This window comes from Choloepus didactylus, chromosome 7 (genome assembly GCF_015220235.1).
Source record: "Choloepus didactylus isolate mChoDid1 chromosome 7, mChoDid1.pri, whole genome shotgun sequence".
NCBI classification, from domain to species: domain Eukaryota; kingdom Metazoa; phylum Chordata; class Mammalia; order Pilosa; family Megalonychidae; genus Choloepus; species Choloepus didactylus.
This window is the reverse complement of record NC_051313.1, coordinates 30,023,709-30,041,411: the sequence shown is the minus strand read 5'-3', so window position 1 is coordinate 30,041,411 and position 17,703 is coordinate 30,023,709. Positions and strand designations below refer to the sequence as shown.

Below are 17,703 nucleotides of genomic sequence, written 5' to 3'. Positions count from 1 at the left end.
CTGTAGAATATTTGATTTTAAAATCCTTACCCTTTATTACCACATCAAAGTCAAAGTTAGATTCCTTATGTAAGGAGTTTTTACTTCTCAAGAATATACATTCAGGGTGGTTTCCTAATGAGGACTCTATAACTGGTTAACTCAGAACAATACCTGGTATTACAGTTTGTCAAACTTTCTGCTATTCCCCAAAGAATGCCTTCTAAATGCATCAGTTCCAGTGCCTTTCCCTTAGGAAAGCCTAGAGTGTAATTCTCCAGTTCACAGGTGGGTGGAGAACTACAACCACAGAAGTAAACACACTGAAACCCAGACTTACGGGCATACCTTAATGGAACTATATTAAAGAAGCATTGAGAAGGAAATAGATGAACAGGCTCTCCCCTCCCCACTTCCCTACCATAGGCAACTGTTTTTTAATTATGGTTTGTACCTATGTATTTCAGTTCCTCATACTATGCAATGCCTTGAAATAGACATCCTTTTTAACTTTATAAAATTATAACAGTTATTTGTTTGCAATCAATTGTAGAAACATTTGTTAAGGCATGGGAAATAAAGAGAAATATCATTTGACTTAATTTTTTTATATTTTTCTTATCACCAGTGGTAAGTAGATTTAAAATACTAAGATTAAAAAATAATGACTTGGAGGGAGTGAGGAGGCTAAACAAATGAAGAATCAAAAGCTGCTTATATTTTTAGGTTGAATCCTAAGAACTTAAGTGTCATCTCTTACATTAGGACTAAATTCAGCCAAAATGTTCTTCAGAAAGTCTTTAAGTGTATAATGTTCTAATAAGAGGAAGTAAACTTCCAGGCCATTAGCTGGAGTTCTGTTTCCAAATCTACTCCTCCAGGCATAAACTACAAAGTTAATAAAGAGCAGATTAAAACCAACCAAGAACAAATTATTAATTCAGTTTTCCATTTCACTCTTCAATTCTTGCTTTAAATGCACTAGGAACCTCTCTTGCCAATGTAGTTAAAGTTGCAGCAGCTCTAATAATCAACCATCTATCAAAAAGCATGTAGATACATCCTAAATGAAAGCACCATGTGCCTAATTATTGAGCTAAATTTATACACGGAGCTATCTACTAATGAGACATGTTCAGCTTTTCAGCTAACAAAATATTTCCTTCTATGCCTTAAGGTATTTCTCCAGGTTTCATTCTCCCCCCTGCTATCTTTCCTTCCTCTTCAGTCTGAGAGTTTACGGGACATCAGGCCAGGAAGCCAGACGTAAATGGACACTGATGAATGAATGGGAACCTGGTTCCTTTCAACTCCCTTCTATGATCGTCCTGAGAGTGAGCTTCACTTCTGAGAGATACCAACTGAAACAAGGAAAAAAAGATGCTTATTTTAATCCTGTGACGGGAAACAGGAATTTTGGCAAAAACAATTAAGGAGGGAGGCAACAGTAGAAAAATACAAGTTAATTGTTAATACAGTAACACCATAGCCAAAACTTCCTTTTTTTTCCTGAAAATGTCTTCCTGAATTCAATTTACTTACCTACCCTTTTCTTGACAAAATTCAAGCGTGTTACTCCAACCAATGCCCAGTTACTGATAAATAAATACTATTTATTGAATAGTGCTATGTGCCAGGCATTATGCTGAGAGCTTCACAAACACTTTTTATTTTAATCCTTCCAACAACCCTGCAAAAAAGAACTATTAGCTCCATTTCACAGGTGTGGAAAGTGAGGCTCAGAAGGGTTTACTCTGCCATACTGCCTTGTAAAGAATTTTGGAAATAAATATTGTTTCTCATTTTGGTTCTATTTAAGACAAAATCATTTTTCACTATCAAATTCTGGATATGACAGAAAGAGGTGTCTCTACTTTCAGGGGGTCTAAAATCTAGTTTGGAAGATAACACATGCCCATGAAATTAGTGACAAACATGCTTAGGAGAGATACAATAAATAATGGGGTCTTTGGAGAGCAGGGAGAGATCCATAAAGGTTGTAAACGTGGGAGATACCATCATGGAACACATGGATTCTGAGCAAGCAAGGGGAACAATCTGAGTGATTTGATTTGAATGATTTGAGGGAAATAAAGTAAACAAGGCAGACCTAACTTAGGTGTGTTTTGGAGACAGTAACAGTAACAAGCAGAGCCCTTCCTGGTAAGTAATGGGAAATATGACTCAAGAAGGAAACTGAAGCAGGTTTGTAGAAGGCTATGAATGCCAAGCTAATGAGTTGGGACTTCATTCTAGAGCAATGGTTTCAAAATGCCACCACCAGCAGTATCAGCATCACTTGGGAACATGTTAAAAGTGCAAACTCTCAGGTCCCACACCCAGTCCTACTGAATCAGAAACTCCGTGGGTAAAGCACAGCAACTTATGTTTTAACAAACACCAGGTGAATCTGAAGTGCACTAAAGTTGGAGAATCACTGTTCTACAGGAAATCGAGGACCACTAAAACCTCTGAAGTGGGCAATATGAGAGAAGTGATCACTAGTCTAGTAGTGATCTGTAGAATGGATTGGCAAAGGGACCATGTGTAAGTTCATAAAATGTATAGAGGCTCTACCATGCAATTATTTATATGAGACAGTACTTTCAAGAAAATACAGCATTAAACTGGGAAGCAGAAGACCAAGGTCCTTTCTCTTTCTCAAAAGATCACACTCTCTTAGAGAGAAAATTTAATTAAACACTGATTTTTCTAATGGAAAATAATTTCCTATCTATGACTTTTCATCTCAGCGTGGTACTGTAAGCATGACTTATAAAAACAACTTTGTCTCTCAAAAAGAAAAATTTTGCTGGGGTAGCAAAACACACACACACACACAACTTCAGCTGCATCATGTATGAAATAGAAATGTAAGAAAAATGACAGCTATTATTAAACATAGCTATTATTAAACATAGCTATTATTAAACTCTGGATAATCATGAACAGAAATCAAAGAAGACTGAACCTAATTTAAAGATCAGATACCCAAAAAACAAAATGCTGGGTATAAATATAAAACCAAGTGATTTTTGAATGAAACAACAGAATTTTATAGTCAACTAAGTGTGACCTTCAAAGCAATCTCACAAGTATCTACATTTATTTCTGAGGTATTACATTTGCTGAAATGATTTTTTTTTGAACCACCCTCACAGTTTATAAGCTATATAAGAAAATGAATACAGTTTTTCATTTTATAAATCATTTTGAAAAATGACTTCAAAACTGGAAATGATTTTCCCTACATTTGTTATCTCTTTACTCCATTATTTCCCAAAGGACAATGGCTTGCAAACCATGAGATCAGGTAAGAGAAAGAGCTCTAAAAAGTGAGTGGACACTACTTTTGGAATACGTGATTCTTTATAATCAGTAACCTGATTACATCCTCCAGGTGTGTTTGTTTGTTTAAAAAATCATATTCATTCAATATTTACTGAGCCCCAATATGAGTAAGGCTCAGGGCTGGCTCACCTGGTCGGGATGAAAAAGTTGAAGCTCTTTCTCTTGCTCCTAGCATGATACATCTGGAACAGATGCATGCCATGAAGAACCAGTATCACAGAAATTCCAGGCTCTTGGAATCGGAGAAAACAGAAGTACTTCTAAGCTACACTACTAGCTTTATCATTACTGAGAGAACACATTAAAAAAATCACAATTTTTATTCAACCTAACTGCTAAAGTAGCTTTCAAAAGCAGTTAATAAATCATCTTCATTTTTTTTATATTCATTGAATTCTTCTTTTTTAAACTACTGAATTTCTCATTATGCATTCTAAATCAAGCAACCCCTAGGAGGATTCAATAATGAAGACAAACCAAAGTTGCTTAATATGAGTGAATGTATACAATGTATTAAATACATGCTAACTATGAAATACCCTTTTTACTATATAAAGTTCCCTTTATAGTTCTTAATAAGAATGTCTAAAAAAACTGCTGACTCAGGCAAATAACTCAAATCACAAAACATTCTGCACAAGCATTTCTAATTATGAGATGAAACCGGTAGTTGACTACATACATTATAACATGAACACTGCTGGTTGACTATGAAAGTAGGTCTCAGAGAAGAACACGCTAAATATTCTAAAATTACTATCACCTCAAATCACAATTTATAAAAATAATATAGTGCATTCATGTCGATTGTTACTCATCATACTGCAGTCTCAAAGCCAAATTTAAATAGTTCTGGCATTTGGCAGACTTTTAAGAATCAACCAAGGTCAGAATATAAACACATTTTGAAATGTACAGCTCTTCATTATCTTAAAAAGCATGACTAAAAACTTTATTTGAAGAAGTTAGCCAAAAAAGGTCCAAATTTCATACGCAAATCATGCTTTTCTTTTAGTCTAAAATAAAATGGGCTAAACAGACAAAATTGTACATTTATCCTATTTAAAACATTAAGCTTCTAATTTACAAAAGGTTGGCCTTCCTCTTCAAACTTAAGAATGAATATTGCCATGAAATCTTAGGAATGGTTTCCTTTTGGTTAATTTTTCTTCTTCAAGAATTCAGCTTTATAACAACTTGACATTTTCTAGCATCATTAAAATCACATCTGAAATTCTATTTGGACTATTTGATCCTCAACTATGATCTTAAAATATTAGGAAATCATTCTGATGAATTCTAAAGAGAGAAACATCCCTCCTCCTTCCCCAGATCTCCAGAGAGACCAAGACCTTCCTCAAATACCTGATGCAAAAACCCAACTGTCACTTAAGGAAGAAGATGAGTCAATGGCACAGGCTGGGTATTAGCTGAGGGAAAGTGGGCTGTCCCAAGCACCCTAAGGTGCTTCTCAATCCAGGGAAGGGCTCCTAGCAATGAGTACTTATCCTAGGTATTCAACCCAGGGAAGAAGCAAATTTTGTTGTCACCAACTTATCCTAAAATATTTTTATAAAATTGTATCATCTTTCAGGACTTTACCTTCCTCAGGGAACCTTGCCCCTAGAGACAGCTTGTTAGATCCATCTCCTCTGATACCCCACTCCTCAGGCCGCCAAGCTCTGCTCTCTTCCTAATCCTGCTCCTTTAAAAACTCCCTTGTTCTATAAAATTCACAATGAGGAAATGTAACTATTTGATCAACACGGGAAAATGTCAAATGTTGATCAACGAAAGGCAAATTAAAAATAAAAGATACTAAAACACACACACAAATCAAGATACCATTTCATCACCTATGAAATTTACAAAGACTTAATAGACCACATTCATTATATTACAGGTGAGACTATTATTTTTGGAAAGTAATCCCTCAAAATTTACTATCATTGGGTAAGTATTTAAAAAAAATGCCCTATCATCCTCAATGTTTATATCCTTTGACCCATTCATTTCCTTTTAGGAATTTAAGGGGAAAGCCTACTATGGAGGTAGGATCCGTGAAAGGTGAGACGGAGACTTAATGGACAAATGTGCTTATCTCAATATTTTAAATGAAAATAAAAACCTGGAAATAACCTCAACGTCCAGGTACAAGGAACAAATCATGAACAAATCATGGTGCTTCTATCTGATACATTGTGCTGTCATAAAATGACACATTAAAAGAAACATGCTGTATACATTGTGTGGCTATGACTGTGGGAAAAAATAAAGCAATATGTTAGGGTAGAAGTGTTGACAGTACTTAGAATTGTGGAGTTTTTTTCTTTCTTATTCCTGTATATTTCCAAAATTTTCTTTCCTAAGCAGGCATTGGTTTATAATGAAATAACACAATGAAAGACACTTGCTTCTTCTACAAACATATTCTCTCCCTTCTTAAGGCAAATCTCAAAAGTACACTAATTTCTGCTGAGCAACTCAAGTTCTTTACAGTCATTTGTCATTATTCACAGTAGTTATGCTCTATAAAGTTGCTGCAAACACTGAATTTGCAAATACTGAATTACTGCTTCTATGGGAAGGTTAGGTTCCTGGAAGCCTCTGGTCACTTTCATCAACCAATCATTACGTAAGCTTGCTTTGCACATGTTTCTGTTGCAAGGCACCTTATCTGACCTGCATTTGTGATTCATTAACAGTAAACTTGGGGCCAACAGCACTTCATTCATGTTGGAATGAAACTTACCTAACACATATAGTTTCTCTGTAAGGTACATTTCAGCCTTCTCGCCCTGAGGAACACTAGACAGCCCTTCAGCAGTATGCTTGGGGGCCATTTTAAATAGCAAAATCACCAAGAAAAAGCACAAAAAAACAAAAGAAGTGGCACCCAATATACTCTGAAAAGGACACTTGTTTACTGGATGAGAACTGAAACAAGGTGGCAGCGCATTACCTTGTTTGACCTCAGCTGAGGATGTGTATTCAGGAGACTCAAATTTTTTTACCATTCTGCACATGTCCATGAATGACCATGAAAGCACCACAGGTATTGATTTTGGGGTTACAAATAAATTATAGTGAGTAGGCAAGTTCCCAAATACAGAATCTTCAAATGACGAGTATCAACTGCGCTTTTAACAGCAGGCATCAGGAAGCAATACCTCAAGGAAAGGCAGGTACCGGCGGTGAAGTTTTAGGCAACTGGGAATGAGATTTTGAAGCTGGGCACACATCCTGATGCTGTCCAAACCACAGCTCTGTCCTTTTGCCTTATACTGTGACAGGGATGAAGTAAGGAAACACACCCTCAACAGCTCCAGCATCTATTCATGTGAAAGAACTGGGGTCAGACAATCATTTCTCAAACATCAGCTCAAAAAAGTCAGATATGGACAAGCCCAGCCTGGACCTGAGACTCTCTTGTTCCTTAGAAGAATGAAGTCCTCAAGGCACCTTGAAAAATGAGGAAGGGTCTGGCAAAAAGGGAGACTCCAGCAGCAGTCCGTGGTCTTTGGACGGGCTGTGTTCATGTCTCAACCAAGGGCCATTCACAGGCCTGTGAACATCAATTATTGGTACACCCTTTCCCATAAACTCCCAGGAAAAACTCAGCCTAGGCAAATAGGCTCCACCACCAGCATTGCAATGATGATTATTTTGGTCTGTGGCTTGCTGTATTATTAAACCATCCCCACAGAGCTTAGCGTTGTTACCAGACCAAGGAGGTGGATTCTTTTGCCCAATGCACTCAAATGACCAATTCCTGAGACACCAGGGTTTCAAAGAGAGAAAGAGGTTTATTGCTAAGCATGAAGCAGAACAGATGGCCTATTGGTCCAAAATCTGTCTCCCTGAACTGCAGTAATTCTGATAGTTCATCGCATCAAAAGATGGGCAGGTTTTAGGATAATGAGTACAATGGCCCCAGATGATGTCATTAGAAGTGATCTAATTATTGAGCATGAGATTGATTACATGCTTAGTCACAGAATGTATGTAAAACAAATGACAGCCTTAATATGATGATAGGCATGATTTTTAGTATCATAATGAGGTATTGGTAACATGTAGGTTAAAGTCCCAGCTACTGCACACGTAGCGGGCCCATTTAGATCCAGCTTTGGTTATCAAGATAACTTTGGACTTGGGGTGGGTTAGTTCTGGGTTAGCCCAGACCCTTCATTAAGAAACATTAGGGGCTATCTTTAGTGATCATAAGGCTTTAAAGTAAAAAAACTGAATAAATGGTTACACGTGAAGGTTAGTCACAAGGTTTTTACAATCACAAGGGCACAAGATAAAGGCTGTATAATCATTATCAGAGATCCAGGCAGCTGGATTACAGTTCAGGTTTCAGATATTTCACTGTCTACTTTAATATTCCAGAAAGTAAAAAGGAATATCTATATAATGATTCAGTAATCATGAGTCCTCAAATCCTAACTTCTCGGTTACAGCATCTTTCATCAGGTTTCCATCCCCTTATTTCCAGGCTCATACTGAGTCTCTCAAACAAAGCACCCCAAAGTAGACAGTGGAAACAGGACAATCTTATTAGACATCCACATACAATCTCGCAAAAAAGTGCAAGTGAATATAACACGTTTGAGTGACTATATACATGAAAATACAGAGAGCAAGAGTGATCAGAAGGAGAGAAAGAAATTAGGAACAGGGCCTATGATAAGCGTAGAAGCCAGCGAGACACACAGACCGACAGAAAAACAAAAGTGAGGGAGACATTCTAGCTACATGAGTCAAATAAACACAGAGGGCACATGTGCTTTTTAATTTCATCATCTGGTTCTGGATTATCTGCAGGATTGCTGGGCTACAATGGACCTAAAGCCGCTGCTAGGGTATTCATGACAGAAATGAGGGCCATGACTTTTAAATGCTCTTAAACCTTAATCTCATCTGATTTTCTTTCAAGTACTTAATGATAACAGAAGCCTTTATCGGACTCATTGGGGGTGGGGTGGTGCTGCTGCATTCCTCAGAGCAAAGGAACCGGCCAGTGTCGCTTTCTCAGGCAATGCCTTACCCAAGGAAAGGTTCCATCTCCCTCTGCGGTGGTCTCAGTGGGGCCTCTCCCTGCTGGCCAGACCGAATGGCTGGGCCAGCCAGTCTCCAAACCTAAGCTCTCATTAGAGTCAAGACATGACACTTGGAGCAGGGAGAGGCAGTTCCTAGATCAGACCTTTGTGTGCTAGGGACTCCCTGGGAGTCCCAGCTCAGCAGCCCTTATTTATCATCAGCAAAGCAAGAATGGGGCCACTGCGTCTCTGAGGGTCTTCTGGTCCTGAAACCCTAATAAATCGAATTTCAGTGTGAAATTCTCAAAAAGGCTAAAATCTTTGAGCCACAAAATACAACTGAATTATGTGAACTTTGACTATCAGGTGACATGATGAGACCTGATTACAGAATTTATCATAATCATATCATATTTTACCAAGTCTAAAATAATTTTTTTCTCACTTTTTGGAAATATTTCCCCAAAGACAAAACAGGTTAAAATCCACTTTACTTGATTTCTCTCTCTCTCTTTCATTCTATTTTAAGGAACAATTTCAATGCTTAAGGAGCTAACTCAAAAACTGATTTCCATGAGAAGACAGTACTTTAGGAATAAGCACATTTAACTGTGAGCAAGAGGCAAACTAATTCTTTAATGCATATTTGAAGTATAGAAGCTGAAGAAGTATATGTAGTAGTATAAAATTTTAAAGATACCTATGTAAGGTCTTTTGGAATTTGATAGTTGCAGGAGAAAATCAGACTTGAGAAGTAGCACAGTAAAATCCTAGCTATCTAGAACAATCATTTTGATGAAATTAAAATGTAATCCCCTTTTTAAAAATTAATTTTATTTACACACATCTCATATCCAGTAGACATACACTCCCACCTCCTCCCTGCCCTCAGCTCCCAGTAACCTCTAATCTACTTTCTCTCTCTCTGAGTTTGCTATTTTTAGATATTTTATATAAGTGGATTCATAAAGTAGTTGTCTTTATGTGCCTTGCTTATTTCACTAGGCATGGCTCATCTGAGTTGCAGCATGTCTCAGAATTTCATTCCTTCTTAACAGCTGAATAATAGCCTACTGGGTAAATGTAGCCCATTTTGTTTCTCCATTCATTTGCTGATGGACACTTGGGTTGTTTCCACCTTTTGGTTATTGTGAATAAGGCTGTTATAAACACTGGTGTACAATTAACTGTTTGAGGTCCTGTTTTCATTTTCTTTGAATGTATACCTACAGACAGAATTGTCAGGTCAAATGATAATTCTACATTTAACTTTTGGAGGAACTGCCAGATTGTTTTCTTTAGTGGCTGCACCACTGTACATTCAAAAATGTATCCCTTTAAGCACCAAAACTTTTAAATATTTTTGATAACTTTTGGAAACGTCATTACCCACTTCCCTGATTTACTGAACAGTATGTGGAACAATGTGATCTTGGCTTGATGGTTTTAGGTAGTGATTAATAACAGTAATAATAGCAAATAGCACTTACTGTGAACTCATTGAATGTCAGACATCATTCTAATTGCACTGTGTGGGTTACTCATTTAAGCCTTGTGATCCAACATAGTGGGTACTATTATTATCCTCATTTTGCAAATGAGAGAACTGAAGCTCTGCGAGTTTGAGTAACTTGTGAAAGTCACAAAACTAGTAAGTGGTAAAACTCCGATTCAGAGCCAGGTCATCAGACTCAGAAGCCTGACTTCTGACCACCACACTGCTGCAAATGGATGGAATAGAGACAGGTAAGGAAGCCCAAACAAAATTTCCAGGCCTCCTACAATAAAAGGCCCATAGACCAGTGCACTTTTTAATGTACGTATACTTCTTCAATAATAAAGTCTTTCAGGGTGGGTGTCCCATCTATTGTTACCCACAGTGTCATGTCAGAAAACCACGGACACTGATAGTTTGAAAGAGCTCCTCCAGGTTATCACACTTCTCTGGGTACCCCCTACATTTTGTGTATACATTAACTCGCTTCCTTTTTTCCTCCCCCTACAAATCTCTTCTCAAAGAATGTTCAAATGAGAAAGAAAAAATGCCCTGCTTCTCAGAGAGATATTTATAAAGAAAAAAAGATGTTATTTCAAAGATTCCCTGAGAGGCTTTAAGAAAAAGAGATATTCTTAATCATGCCACTAGTAAGACTTTAGAAACTTATTATACCTAATTCAAACTTAATATGAGGTCAAATTTATAATACTGCAGAATTTTACTTTATGTGTTTTATTTTTACTCACTCTACATTAGGGTCTACAAATAATGAACATAGACAGTGGATTTATATACTTTGGTGTTTTATTTAGGAGTCAGGCAGCATGGGGGACAGTGTGGACCAGGGCTTCAGAATCAGGACTTCTGTATTCAACCCAACTCGGCCACTAACTGGTGATATGATTTCCAGTACATTCTTCATGTCTCAGTTGACTCTACTCTAAAATAAATAAACTGAGCTACCTTTAAGGTCTTGTCCAGCGACAATACTGTACGACTTAGAACATATGTTTAGTTTTAAAAATCAGAGCTTTAAAGTTATAATATTTATGATATATTGCTGATAACAGAACAAATAATTTACAGTCTTGTAAAGGACTCTTAGATTGAGGGTTTCAGGTGTGGGGAGTCAGAGGTGGTTCAATTAACTGAACACCAAGCAAGGCACTGGGCTAGGAATGCTGAGGGAAAAGTCAGGAATTAGTTTTCCCAAAGAAGGAATCACTTCCCTAAACTATCAAACACAGGCTTCTCCTCTACCACTTCTATCTATTTAGGGGTGAGACCCTTTTGCCAATTGTTTCACATTCATTATCTCTGGAGCCCACAGGGTGGCTATTTTGCCCAATGAAACATCTTCAAAACACATACGCGTTTATGATTTTGGAGGGTATAAAGAAGTTATAAAAGACCACAGCTGCTCTGCACTGCAAGCTCCGGCATAACTCTGATCCACCTGTGTTTATGAAACCCTCATCATTCACACAGATTTGCAGGTGTTCCTCCCCTCTGACCTTACGATGTACACTTTCACCTTCCTTAGTGAAGAATGTGTACTACCATAGCTTATGAATTCATTAAAATATAGAAATTCTCCAGTAATTTTCAACAAATTCAGATCAAATACACTTTCTACGTATGTGAAATACCTAGGATCAATTTCTCAAGAGTTTAGTTTATTAGCTTACCTGACAAATACAGATGTCTGATTCAAAACGTATTTTTTTTAAACTCCTTTTCACACCCTAGCTAGATTTTAAGTCCCATACACAGGTCTTTTATATAAATCTTAGTTACTTGATAAGAGGAAGACATAATTCTCTCAGAGAAATTAACACTGCTTATAGAAAATTAAGCTGAACATAACCAACACAATTAACAATCTTTTCTTGCTTTCATGTATTAAAGTTCAACAGTCAGCATCCACTCCAGTATTTACACAGTTTAAATCTTAATGTATTAATCTACTTACTACCTTTACAAATGCTCCATGACTTACTCGCTCTGGAGAAGGTCTCTGAATGGCATAAAAATTATATTTGCTTAGACATAAGTTTCCCCTTTGAGTGACTACCCCAACTAGCCCTGCCCTGGGCATAACCACAATTAGAAAGGCCTGCACCTCCAGATGGTGTGAGATGAGAAGAGCCATCCCTAGCTTCTCTGAACAGCCCCTGCCCCTTCCTCTCCAAAGGGCCCCTTGCTGCTTCCGCCCTTTCATGCCACACAATTTACTATCAGGGCTTGGGTGATAAGCTACCCTCAGCTTCTCCAAATGGAAAACCCTACCCCTCCCCTTGCAGTCAAAATAAAAGCAAGAGCCTGGGACCGATTTGTACTTCTTGCCCTCCTCCCACCCCACAGACCCTTGCAGGAACCTAGATTAGGTAAGCCCTAGGGGCCCTTCCGCCACGCTCATTCTCCCCTCTCCCCATCCTGAGCCTTTGATTTAACAAAGCTGTCATTTCATGCACTCTTGGCTGGCTGGCTCCCTGCGTTTATACTCATCATCCGAAGAACTTTCACATAACATCAAAAACAGTGTGAGGACCAGGGAAATCTCTCATTTGCCCATGTTCAATACGGAGCATAATGAAGGACCAGGTGAGCAGCAGAACAGGAAGGCAATCTACGTATATCAAAGCTCTTTCTGAGTCAGGTCTTCAATTTGTGGCTTTAGTATTTTGTAAAATATTATTTTTTACACCAGAACTACCCACACTAATAAATCAGAAAGTAAAGTTTCAATACAAAGTGTTTTGTTTTGCTTTAATCTGTCAAAGTAGATTACAGCCATGTCTGCTCTTTTCCAAAAAGGTTAACAGCCAGGTTATCAGACTTAAGAATAACCTAAGGCACAAAAATATATTTTAACCATTAGCCATCAATATGAAAATTTTCTTTGAAACTTATGACTATATAAATAGGACTTGAATAAAAAAATAAAGTCTTGTTTGAGAAACCAAGAAAAGAATGACCCTACAGCTGACCTGCCAAGCTGGTTGCTAGCCTGCACATGTCCACTGAAGGTGGTGGGGATTCCAGTCTGAGAAGAAAGGAATCTCTGACAACTTGACTGTCTTCAGCCCCTAGAACTCAGCAGGCAATCCCTAGAACTCCAGGAAATGAAGGGGACCTAGGGGGTGAGAGTTCAACCTCCAAAGCAGGGGGAGGGCCCTAATCTCAAATGACAGTATAAGAACATTGTATTAAAAAAAAAAAGAAAAAAAAGAAAAGTTCCTGACTTTAAAAAAGGGTAGGGGAAGAGAGGAAACAGATTTTTTTTTTTTAAATTCCATGGTGCTGTTTTAACTTCTGGGCTTTGTTACTTTAATGCTGTTTTTTAAAACTATGTGGAAAATTTGAGTACAATTTTTAAATGATCAAATTCATGAAATTAAATATGCACTATGTATTACAAATTTAAGAAAACTTCCAAATTTAACAGATTTACAAAGCTCTCATTTGGCAGGGAGTAGGGCGGGGGATAGGAGGATTGGGAAGTAGATTTAATTTCAGTTTGAAATTTTACATCAACGTTTTACCATCCATCAAATTAGTACAGAAAAGCACTTAAGTAACACCGTTTTGTGAAGGGTGCTCAGCAATGCTCTCTTTGAAATTCACAGACTGCCTCCCCTTAGAGACAAATTTGTTAAAAACTTATGCCAGTTCCAGTAAAATAATTGTGTCTACAATATAAAATAGGGTTGGCTGCCTTTAAATTAAATTTAAAAATAAGAGTTTGACTCAGAGATTAAGACCCCAAGCTCCCAAAACTTGTTAGACTTGCCTACACCTTCTAAGTTTTAATTATAAAAGTATAGGTATATTCAGGTATGATAAAGGACCTAAGTGTAGAAAAAGAACTAGAAAATATAGGACCAATAAAGAACAAAACCATGGCAAAGAGCCACCGGTCCGTAGTGGTACTTGAAACAATCTATGTGGAAAGTTAAAGCCTGATGCCCTGTTCACAGTGGGCAACCACTCTCCTTCCTCACTCTAAAACCTAACATTAACAGCATGGTTTTAGAATAGCATGAGTTACTTTTTCTGTTGTTCTGTTTACAAAAGAACATGTCTGCGTGAGCTAATCTGATGGAAAATCATAATCCATTTCTTCTCTTTAGCTTTGACTAAATACTGAAGCTAATTATGCTGGCTCTTTTGGGTTCTCATAGTAACATGGAATTTTAAAGAACAGATTTAGTTCTACCACTTTATGCAAGACTGGGCAGTTTCAAAATGTCTAGGTGCTAACATGTTAGCAACACATTGACAAAGAAGGCTCCATAATTCCTTTACATAGTTAATTAATACCTTTTGATTAGAAACACAGATAACATGGAGCCAATAGGAACAAATATGCACACTGTTAATATGTTGTCCTGAATTGACTGCCACTGTTCTACTGCTCTGCTCTAAAACCACTTTCAATCACTATGGTCAGTACCAATGGCTGCATGTTTAGTATTTAAAATATTTCCTCGGACAGTACAATTGTGATCTGCATTAACTGGCAGCTCATATGAGTCTAGAGGCATGAAATGTGTGAACTGCGCAGCTTCAAACTTAAAGGGAAGCAAAAGCAGATACAGATTTTTTGGGGTTAATTTACCTACGGTTTTTGGTTGAATATTTTTAAGGGGGTTGGGAGATGAGGATGGAAGGGAGATGGTGGGTGAGAGGTAAAGCTTGTTATCACCTTCCGGGTTTGGTAGTACTGACAGAATTTCATGGATAAGAGGAACTGCGAGACATAAATTGTCAGGGAGAGTTGAATACATTCTCCCGTATCTTGGAGGGCTCTGCGTCTGAGGACGGTCTCAGAGAAGGAGAAACGCTGACAGATTGTGGAAGGAAGCTATATGCACAAAAGACATGAAGGTCTTTTACCTGGAATAAACTGAAAGGGGACCAAATCCACATTGACTTGCTGATTACAACTCAGCCGAATTTGTCCTTACATTAAAGTCATATATTCTACGACAATTTAGCTGCCTCCATCTGCAGCCATTCAAGCTAACACCTCCTCAACACCTCAAAATTCTGTTCACTCTCTTAAAACGGGGAATCAGGAAGCTTCCTTTCCTGATTACCTATCTAACGTCAAAACGCTAAAGTTATTTTTTACAGAGATAAAAATGTTACTACCATTCATAATGCACTTGAGAATAGTGAATATTTTTTTTAAAAAATATGGTTCCTAGAGCTCTTGGATTCTGTGTAAAACTAAGGTAGGCACAGTCTCACACAGGAGAGCAGCCGTGGAAGGAGGCATGTCCAGAGGTGACCAAGAAATCTGGACTTCAAGGGCCCTGGGTAAATCCTTCCAATTTTCATCTTGAAAACGACAGCCTGAAATTGTTTTTAAGGCCCCCTTCAGATTTAAACTGGTCTTGAAACCAATCACATTACAATTCTGTGAAAATGACCTGAAAGAAATTACAAAAGACTCATCAAAGTCCATGTTTGTCTGAGATTGTTTGTCATCACTGTGCTGTTGCAGAGGCAAACCTGTTGCATCACACATGGAATACCCTATTTCTGACTGTACTAGAAATACAAGAGGCAGAAGATGGCTCCTAAAGTTATAATTTTTAAGTAAAAAATAGTAAACCACCCCCCTCCCCATGATCATAAGTTTTCAAGATTCACCTTTATAGTCTGTTAAGTCCTCCCACAATGCCAACTGGCAAGCTGGAGCCACATGTCTGAACGCCTAGGTATGCAGGCTTACTGTTAAAACCTTTCTATCAAGTGTGATCGATGCTTGGAGTTTCCATTCAACCTTCATTTCCAAGCCACTTCCAGCCTTACTAGGGGACAGTTTGGTACCTTCCCTGTTTGTTACTGTTCTCAGGGCCGATTAACCGTGTAGCAGCCAGTGAAGGAGGTTTGTACATCACCTGCTCGTGATTTTAATACCTATCTAGTAGGCTTATGTTCATCGGAGTCTACAAGTTAAAAGCAGCGGGGATTCAACCTGAGATCCTAACTGGCTACATCTACTATGATACCGTAAAAAGAGAAACGAAAGAGCCTTTGACACTATACTTGGTGGAAGGGGAAACCTCCAACTACCCCCCACCCCCCACCCCAACACACACACATGGTAAAAATGCAGTCTTAAGAGTTTCAAAAAGGTTTGCCATTTCTTCCTGAAAAACACAGCCCGTCAGAAGGGATTTCTGGCACGGCGCACTCACCTCTTTGATCTTTGCCCTCTTCTCGCGGACCGCGGCGTCTGCGGGCTCCCGGCCCACCACCCCGATGGGGGGCACGAAGTCCACCCGAGGCAGCCCCCTGGGCGCCGCCTTGTCACGCAGCTGATCCTGGGCCACCTTCTCCTTCTCCAGGAGGATGTCTCTTTGGATCTCCTCGGGCAGCTTCTGCAGGGTCTCCTTGGCTTCCCTGAGAGCCCGCTCGTGGTTTTCGCGGATCCTGGCCAAGTTGCCCTCTAGGGCGTCCGCCAGGTCTCCGGGCGCGTCCTCCTCGCGGCGCCGGGCTCGCCCCTCGGCTGCGTCCTCAGCGCGCGCCCCGGGCCCGGGCTTGTAGTCGGCGGCGGGCTGCAAGGCGGGGCTGGAGTGGAACAGGACCCCGCTGAGCAGCTTGGAGGAGTCGGGCAGGAAGAAGATCGCCCCGAAGCAGAGCGTGATGAAGGCGCTGAAAACCAGCAGCAGCACGAACTTCTCCGTCAGGCGGAAGGCGGCCAGGCCCGACCCCTTCCTGCCACCGCCGCCGCCCGCGGGGCTGCTGAAGAGCGGCAACAGGCCCCCCACGGGCATCGCTCCCGCCGCCGCGACCGCCGGGCCGCCCGCTGTCCAGTGGCCCCGCGCCGCGCCGCTCAGCAGCCAAACTTCGCGGCCGCCGGGCGTCAGCGGCTGCGGGGCTGGGTCCTGCGCATCCAGGCCGCCCAAACCCCACGGCTGGGCGGCAGGTCCGCTCCGGGGAAGCAACTCTCCTGCGGGGCTTTTCCCCGGGGCGCCTCCTGTGGCAAACTAGCACGCGCGCCCGACCGCTGGCTGCAACCCCTGCAGGGAGAAAACAACACACGTAGTAATTACGACGTTGCTGATAAAGTTTCCCGCGGGTCTCCGCCCTCCGACGGCCTCAGGAACCCCCGGGACAGCTCCTCCCGCGCGGAGCCCGGAGTCCAGCCGCGGGCACCGCCCTCCAAGTCCACTCTTTGGACTTGGGATGAAGTTTTCGGGTCCGGGGGTGGGGGGGGTGTCCCGGGCACACCTGGGGCAGGGCCGCGCGCGGACCCCTCCAGGAGCCGACAGCGCACCTCTGGGCTGGAGAGGCGCCGCGTGGGCTGGGGCGATGGGCTCGTCAACTTCGCCCGCTCCCCGTCTCGGAGCTGGGACTAGCTGTCTCCTCCCGGGCAGCGGCAGAGCGTGCAACCCCGCGGCCCCGCAGCCCTGGCGGCGCTCAGGCGGGCAGGCGCACTAGCGGGCGGGCGAGTCCCAGCGAGCACCGTGCGAGATGCCCTCCGCCGCGGCCCCGCGAGCGCTAATGCCACTGCCGGTCTCCCCGCGGTCGGAAACGAGGGCGGCGACGCGCCCGGAGAGTGACGGCGCGGCCGGGCCAACCACACGCCGCCCAGGGCTCCCGCGGGGGCGGGGCCGAGGCGGGGAGGGGGCCGCGCGGGGCGGGGAGTTTACGGGAAGCGTAGCCCCGCTGGGGCCGGGCGAAGGGCGGGGAGGTTGCTGGTCCGGGAGGCGCGAGGCCGGCGGGAGCGGCGCGGAAGAGGGTGGTGGGACCTGCGGCTGAGGTCCAGGGCCACGAGGCGGCAGGCGGGGCTCGGGGTCGGGGAGTTTATCC

At 41.2% G+C, this 17,703-nt stretch overlaps 1 protein-coding gene across 1 annotated transcript in view; it reads right to left on the bottom strand.

Annotated features, from left to right (window-relative positions):
- MAN1A1 (mannosidase alpha class 1A member 1) overlaps positions 1 to 17,434 on the bottom strand; it is a 178,491-nt gene extending 161,057 nt beyond the window's left edge. Inside the window, exons 1-2 of the mRNA XM_037844405.1 lie at positions 17,122 to 17,434; positions 16,086 to 16,910 (exon numbers count right to left, since the gene is read on the bottom strand). Of these exons, the coding sequence (XP_037700333.1) occupies positions 16,086 to 16,664 (579 nt within the window). The 5' untranslated portion in view covers positions 16,665 to 16,910; positions 17,122 to 17,434. The remainder of the gene's footprint in view (positions 1 to 16,085; positions 16,911 to 17,121) is intronic.
- Positions 17,435 to 17,703: the final 269 nt, after the last annotated feature.